Consider the following 8,531-nt stretch of genomic DNA (forward strand, 5'->3'; position numbering starts at 1 on the left):
GTCTATAATAAAGTCAGACATGACTTTGTGACTAAAAGCAATGACAGCAAAAGGCTAATGCTAGGAATACCTCAAGAGGTGGAGTTGTCTTTTCCAGTGACCTTTAAAGAAGACCCAGGTTCTTCATCCCCCAACTTCCAATCATGAATTTCTGTACCTCTGTGAAGAATACAGCATCTGTTCTCTGCAATATTGGCAAGAGAGAACAGGCACAGGATGATAACCAGTCTCTGGAGTGCAATAGTGATCTAGTACATATGATTCTAGGGTTACTTAGTGATATAATTGGGGCAGAATTATAAGGAATAGGCTATTCAAGAAGTTCTGTCAATCCCTGTGATCCCTGTATCTGTTACTCATTCAACTGTGTCTGGAGGCATGAAATAGAGACATATTTTTTTTACAGTGAAGACACGTGAGTGCTAAGTCACTTCAGTTGTGTCTGACTCTTAATGACCCCATGGACTAAAGCCCACCAGACTTGACTGTCCATCGGATTCTCCAGGCAAGAATGCTAGAGTGGGTTGCTATGTCCTCCTCCAGGGAATCTTCTCCACTAAGGGATCAAGCCCACATCTCTTATTTCTCCTGCACTGGCAGGTAGGTTCTTTACCATCTAGAAGGCAAAGTAAATATACTAGAATAAAGTGAAATAAAGGGAGGGGTTCTTGCTAGTGTATTTGGTAAATTTACAAGGACTCCTTTGCTTAACAATGCAAGGAGTCCTCATTCATTTATTCAATAAGTGTTTTTGAATGGCTTTCTGAAGCCCAGCAAAATAAATATCAAAGTAGATAACGGGTGGACAAGAAAGGAAAGGAACTTGCATCTATCGAGGTTTGAATTACAACACATGGTTTTGTGTTTATTTTTATTTATTTCTGAATTTATTTGTATATGAAAGTATTTATTCACTGCCTCTGCAATTTTACACACTATGATGACACAGTTATAGAGGGCTACAAGTACATAAAAAGTGTGCAAAAAAAAAAACTATTTGAATCACTAATATTCCCTTATTGCTGAGCAATTTTACTAAACCTATTGTTTAAGTAATGTACTGGAATCATAGGATGGGAAGTTGAATTGACATAGGTGGAGGGATAGCTTGGTGAATGTTATCTCACAGGAGGCTTACCCAAGGAAGGAGGTATAAAAAAGACCCTCTCTGCAAAATGGCATATTGCTCCCCTTTTCTTAGTCTGGAGACAAATTAAGATCACCAATGACTACTTTCAACACTCAATTTAGGCACAAAGGTAAGTAATGGGTAATATCCAGAAGACTGTAATGATGAGACTACAAGAATCTATCAGTACCTGAACTTCAGCTCTCAGAATCTTTACATATGTAGTTTTGGTTGAAAACACTGTATCACTCAGAACACAATTTAGTACTGATTGCTTTTTTTATGGAAACTTTTACATGCTTATTCCTTAAGCTGTAGATGAGTGGGTTTAACATGGGGATGACAACTGTGTAGAAGACAGAGGCTATTTTGTCTGTGGCCATGGAGTAACTTGAGCTGGGTCTGAAATACATGAACAGGAGTGTGCCATGAAATATAGCCACAGTGGTTAAATGGGGGACACACATAGAGAAGGCTTTGTGTCTCCCCTCGGCTGAGTTCATCCTAAGGATGGTTGCTATGATGTAGCTCTAGGAGAAGAGGACGGTGATAATGCTGGTCCCCACAACACAGCTACTGGATATGAAGAGCATTATCTCATGGATGGATGTATCTGAGGACGAGATGGGCTAGCAAGGCTGGGATGTCACAGATAAAGTGATTGATGACATTAGAACTGCAAAATGATAATTGAAATGTACAACAGGTGTGGATTGCTGAATTTACCAAACCTTCCAGGTAGATAACAGATATTAGCTGGGTACAGAGTCTTCTGGACATGGAGACTGTATAAAGAAGTGGATTGCAAGAATATACAATGGAAAAAAGACAACCTCTTTAACAAGCGGTGCTGGGAAAACTGGTCAACCACTTGTAAAAGAATGAAACTAGAACACTTTCTAACACCATACACAAAAATAAACTCAAAATGGATTAAAGATCTAAATGTAAGACCAGAAACTATAAAACTCCTAGAGGAGAACATAGGCAAAACACTCTCTGACATAAATCACAGCAAGATCCTCTATGACCCACCTCCCAGAATATTGGAAATAAAAGCAAAAATAAACAAATGGGACCTAATGAAACTTAAAAGCTTTTGCACAACAAAGGAAACTATAAGTAAGGTGAAAAGACAGCCCTCAGATTGGGAGAAAATAATAGCAAATGAAGCAACAAAGGATTAATCTCAAAAATATACAAGCAACTCCTGCAGCTCAATTCCAGAAAAATAAATGACCCAATCAAAAAATGGGCCAAAGAACTAAACAGACATTTCTCCAAAGACATACAGATGGCTAACAAACACATGAAAAGATGCTCAACATCACTCATTATCAGAGAAATGCAAATCAAAACCACAATGAGGTACCATTACACACCAGTCAGGATGGCTGCTATCCAAAAGTCTACAAGCAATAAATGCTGGAGAGGGTGTGGAGAAAAGGGAACCCTCTTACACTGTTGGTGGGAATGCAAACTAGTACAGCCACTATGGAAAACAGTGTGGAGATTTCTTAAAAAACTGGAATTAGAACTGCCATATGACCCAGCAATCCCACTTCTGGGCATACACACTGAGGAAACCAGATCTGAAAGAGACACGTGCACCCCAATGTTCATCACAGCACTGTTTATAATAGCCAGGACATGGAAGCAACCTAGATGCCCATCAGCAGATGAATGGATAAGGAAGCTGTGGTACATATACACCATGGAATATTACTCAGCCATTAAAAAGAATTCATTTGAATCAGTTCTAATGAGATGGATGAAACTGGAGCCCATCATACAGAGTGAAGTAAGCCAGAAAGATAAAGACCAATACAGTATACTAATGCATATATGTGGAATTTAGAAAGATGGTAACAATAACTCTACATGCAAAACAGAAAAAGAGACACAGATGTACAGAACAGAATTTTGGACTCTGTGGGAGAAGGCGAGGGTGGGATGTTTCCAGAGAAAGCATCAAAACATGTATATTATCTAGGGTGAAACATATCACCAGCCCAGGCTGGATGCATGAGACAAGTGTTCGGGCCTGGTGCACTGGGAAGACCCAGAGGAATCAGGTGGAGAGGGAGGTGGGAGGGGAGATCGGGATGGGGAATACATGTAAATCCATGGCTGATTCATGTCAATGTATGGCAAAAACCACTACAATATTGTAAAGTAATTAGCCTCCAACTAATAAAAATAAAGGAAAAAAAAAAAAAGAAGTGGATTGCAAATGGCTATATAACGATCATAAGCCATGACAGCCAACATGAGACATTCCACATCTGCAAAGGTCCCCCAGAAATACATCTGTATAGCACACAAGTCAAATGGAATCCTTTTATGCTCAGATAGGAAATCAGCCAGCATCTTGGGAGAGACAGCAGAGGAGTAACAAACATCACAGAAGGAAAGATTGCTCAGGAAATGATACATGGGTGTATTCAGTCTTGGGTTCACCTTGATCAGCAGGCTCATCCTTACATTGGCAACCACAGTTATGCCGTAGACCGGCAGGAAGAGCAGGAAAAGCCTCTGTTGCACGTGCCTTCTGCCTGAACGTCCTAGGAATGTGAAGTCAGTAGCCACACTGCAGTTCTCAGCAGTCATCATTCAGATCTGTTGGGAAATTCCTGGTTGTGAAAGAAGAATTGGAAATGGAGGGTAAATATATCAATTTACTATCTTTATAGTTAAACCCCTGGTCCTTTTTAAGATTTCAGTAATCAGGAAAAGAAACAGACCTTCCTAGGACTACATGAGGCCAACAGACTCAGAAATATTCTCCAATTTTATATAAATAAAAAAAAATGTTGACAACAATACATTTGCAGAGCACTGTATAGTTTTGCCGGAGAAGGCAATGGCAACCCACTTCAATACTCTTGCCTGGAAAATCCAATGGACAGAGGAGCCTGGTAGGCTGCAGTCCATAAGGTCGCTAAGAGTCGGACACGACTGAGTGACTTCACTTTCACTTTCCACTTTCATGCGCTGGAGAAGTAAATGGCAACCCACTCCAGTGTTCTTGCTTGGAGAATCCCAGGGTCGGGGGAGCCTGGTGGGCTGCCGTCTTTGGGGTCGCACAGAGTCAGACACGACTGAAGTGACTTAGCAGCAGCAGTATATTTTTGCAGCACCCTTTCATTCGAACTAAATCAGACTGTTTCCAATCCAACTTGTGTAGTATTTATGTCCATGTTTGTGGCTTTCCTGATGTCTGAGATGGTAAGGAATTTGCCTGCAATGCAGGAGACCTGGGTTTGATCCCTGGGTCGGGAGGATACCCTGGAGAAGGGAATGGCTATCCACTCCAGTATTCTTGCCTGGAGAATTCCATGAACAGAGGATCCTGGTGGGCCCTACAGTCCATGGGGTCGCAGAGTCAGACATGACTGAGTGACTAACACTTTGCTATTTTGTCTAATACTAACGAAAGGATGTGTTCTGAGTCAAGCAAGGGTCTGACAATTGGGTGGTTCACATAACTTGTCTTTTGACAAGATTGCTGGGTTTTTTGGTTTGTTTTGTTTCTCAATGATGTAGAAATGTTGTTATACCCTGTGTTAGAGAAGAATGGTAAGTAAGAAGCACAGGTGATGAATATATTGCTTTCTTATTCCCCCTCTGGAGAGGGCAGAACTATAGCCAGTTTCTGAATATAAAAAGTCCTCACTTCCCCATTAACCTCTCAAGTCCATCAAACCTCAGCATAGGAGGGATAGATGATTCATGATTCAGGACCCGCTGGGATAGAGAGGATGGTGATTTTTGGATAAGAGGGTGGAAGGGTCTCTATGAACTAAATGATGAAATGCACATAGAATAACATGCCAGTGTGGACCATTCTCCTGTTTGGAAGTTGCAGTTATACTGGGAAGATGATGAGCATTTGAGATCCAGTTGCAGAGATGCTGGTAGCAAGGGTCATAGAGGCAAGAAAGAAGGTTTGGTTTGCTGCGTGAGTCTTTTCTGCCCTAACCTAGTCCTTCCACACTTTGTATTCTGCCATAATGGTTTCATAAGACACATAACATAAATATTCTCATGATCACACTTCTGTAACCTCAGAGACATTCACATCTGAGCTGAGGCCCCACTCCAATTCCCTAAAAATTTTAATATTGTTTGATTATTTTATTTGAGCCAGATTTCTCTTCAGTATCTCTGAGTTCTGCCTTTCTTTGGTTTAAGAATTACTTGTCTTTGGAAGGACAATGGAATCCTATGTCCTACTGCTATATTTTACCCAAACCAATTATGTGATATATAATGTCATCAGTTAGTCAATTCAGTCACTCAGTTGGGTCTGACTCTTTGTGACCTCATGGACTGCAGCATGCCAGGCTTCCCTGTCCATCACCAGCTCCCAGAGTTTGCTCAAACTCATGTCCATTGAGTCGAAGATGTCATCTAACCATCTCATCCTCTGTCATTCCCTTCTCCTCCACTTATCCTCTTATGTTCTAAGGGAATTTAAAAAACAGGAGTTGAATGTGGATGAGGGATAGAGAAGAGCATTGGAACAGTGGTCTAGTGATCACTGTGCAGGTTTTCAACCCTAGGACTTAACCTGTATATCTGCTTAGAAAGACATAATTAAGCAAAAATAATTTCCTTTAAAACTTAAAGCATTTATAGAAATATAATATGTATGTTATACATAATGCATAATATAACAGATACATTTTTAAAATAGTAAAAACATCTGACCATTTCCTAATGCATGTTTGCTCCTTTTATATTCCCTATTTATATGTATTTAAAATAAACAAGTTGTACAACTAACTAAAATAAAAGTGTGTGTATTATTTCATATGTTCCTTTGTTTATATATAATACCTTCTTTCAAAAAAGCATTAAAAAATAAGGAAATCTCAAATATAAATCAAAGAAACAACAAAGATATCAGTACTGTCCCAGAACTCCTGACTTGTTTGTTGCATGCAGTTCTGTCTGCAGGAACATTCAGCATTGCCTCTTGCCTGACCCAGATTATATAATTATCTCTGAGTCTGGTCCCTGGGTGGTGGACACTTGGTCTCTCAGGAATAAGTAACAGATATGATGTAATCTATCATCTGATATTCATACAAGTAAGCTGATTGCAAATGAATATAGACCTTTAGAATAGTTTGCCATTGGTCCCCCTCTACCTTAATGCCCAATATTACACTTATTCAGAACAGTGAATGCCTCTCATCTGCAAGCATTCCTAATTCCCAGTTCACCAATCCTTATGTGGCCACTTTGTTTTCATTCAATACATTAGAAAACAAATGCATACCTATTCACCCTCACACATGTACACAGACACACAAACACACTCTCCATTAAACATACTCATGAAACAAAGATTTTGTAAAAAGCAGCAAAAACCTCAACTTATTTATATTCCATAGGGATAACTAGATGTTTTCTATATAATTTGACTTTTAGTTTTTAAATACAAATGATGTTAGGATTATGTGTGTGTACAGGGAAGCCTGACGTGCTTAAATTCATGGGGTCACAAAGAGTTGGACACCTTGACTAAACAACAGCAAGGCTTTTTATATTATGTCATAATTACAGTCTCTTAGAAATAATTTGAATAATTATTTAATTGACATTGGTCACTTCCATTATATGGCAAGATTCATTAGTAAATAAGCAGATGGGTTCACCATGAAATAAAGCCCACATAGAGGGCAACAGCAACTTAGAAAACACTAACTTTCAGGAAATTTAAAAAACAAAATTAACACATATAAATACTGAAGAAACACAAATTTGACAAATGAAGAGTCAGAAAACTTTCCACAAATAAGGAGTATTAAACAGAAGTTTAAGATATAAAATGAAACCTGTGGCATTTAGGAAATTATACATATTGCTAGGAATGGAAGATAGTATAAATACAAACAGAATCATACAACATTAGTCACACCAATTTTGATTTTCATAAATTATTGTGTAATATTGGGAGGAAAATGTATACAAACAAATTTTCAGTGGAACCATTTTTTATTTTTACATTTCATCAGAGCCTCTTTCACATCTTTGTTCCATAGGCTGTAAATCAGAGGATTTAACATGGGAATCACAAGGGTATAAAACAAGGAGGTCATTTTATCTTCGTCTAGAGAGTAGGAAGTACTTGGCCTGAAATACATGAAGATCAGAGTTCCCTGGAAAATTGCCACAGCAGTTAGGTGGGAGGTGCAGGTGGAGAAAGCCTTGAACCTCCCTTCAGCAGAGCGAATCTTTATCACTGCTAGGATGATGTAACAGTAAGACACAAAAAGACCTGAAAGTGTAATCAGTTCAATGAAGCCAAAAATGATAAATATCACTAATTCAATGACCTGTGTATCTGAGCTAGATAGCAAGAGGAGAGGAGGAACATCACAGAAGAAATGGTTAATTTCATTTGACCCACAGAAACATAAGTGGAAAGTTAATATTGTAATTGTCAAAGCATCCGTAATTCCCACCATGTAAACCCCAGCCATCAGCAGCGAGCACAACTTGCCAGACATCTTGACTATAAAGCAAGGGGTTGCTAATAGCCATGTACCGATCATAGGCCATGACTGCCAACAGTAGACACTCAGAATCTGCAAAGGTACAGAAGATCAGGAATTGCAGAGCACAGCCATAGAAGGAGATTGATTTGTTCTTGATGAGGAAGCCTACCAGCATCCTGGGTCCAATGGCTGTGGAATAGCAGAGGTCACTGAAGGAGAGGTGGCTGAGGAAAAAGTACATGGGTGTGTGCAGCTGGGGGTCTGTTCTAACTAAAACGATCATCCCAAGATTTGCAATGAGAATAATGATATAAACAACCAGAAACGTGGTAAATAGAGTCACTTTGATTACCCGGCTACTACTAATTCCCAAGAGAAGGAATTCTGTCAAGGAAGTGCAATTTTCCCCATCCATTCTTCTTTATTCTTCTTGTAAAAATGCTCCAGAAATGACTGAGACAATGACAGATTAATGTTTTCACTCTTTTTGAGACAAAATATTATCTGTAAATCAGATATAATTCATTCCAGTACATTTTATTCTGAGAAAATAGCCCATACACATTTCCTCAGTATTTGATTTTAAAAGGTTAAGTGTGGGATAGGAGTTTTGAGAAAGTCTGACTCTAAATTTGGATGTCATCTATGATGTATGTGACTAGTTGGAACCTTCACTGCTTTATCTCAGCAATCAGTTCTTTACTGAAAGCTCATTGCATGTCAAACATAATATGAAAGTAACACTTTAATTAAAGACAAGGTTGGAGTATTCAACCTTATATTTTAAAGATACTTATCCAACTAAGAATACAAGTGATTACACTTCTTGAGTACGTAAGAATCATGATGTGTTTATTTGTCCATTTTCTTGTTCAATCGCTAAGACATGTGTG

The 8,531-nt window shown here is 38.8% G+C and overlaps 1 protein-coding gene and 1 pseudogene across 1 annotated transcript; both read right to left on the reverse strand.

Moving 5' to 3' along the window:
- Window positions 1-1,101: 1,101 nt before the first annotated feature.
- On the reverse strand, window positions 1,102-3,739 carry LOC122434221 (annotated as a pseudogene).
- A 3,380-nt stretch (window positions 3,740-7,119) lies between these two features.
- LOC122434154 (olfactory receptor-like protein OLF2) lies at window positions 7,120-8,053 on the reverse strand. The gene is given in 2 exon segments (XM_043457358.1): window positions 7,120-7,657; window positions 7,659-8,053. Coding segments are annotated over 2 exon segments (933 nt in total).
- Window positions 8,054-8,531: the final 478 nt, after the last annotated feature.

The sequence above is a fragment of the Cervus canadensis genome, chromosome 33 (genome assembly GCF_019320065.1).
Source record: "Cervus canadensis isolate Bull #8, Minnesota chromosome 33, ASM1932006v1, whole genome shotgun sequence".
NCBI classification, from domain to species: domain Eukaryota; kingdom Metazoa; phylum Chordata; class Mammalia; order Artiodactyla; family Cervidae; genus Cervus; species Cervus canadensis.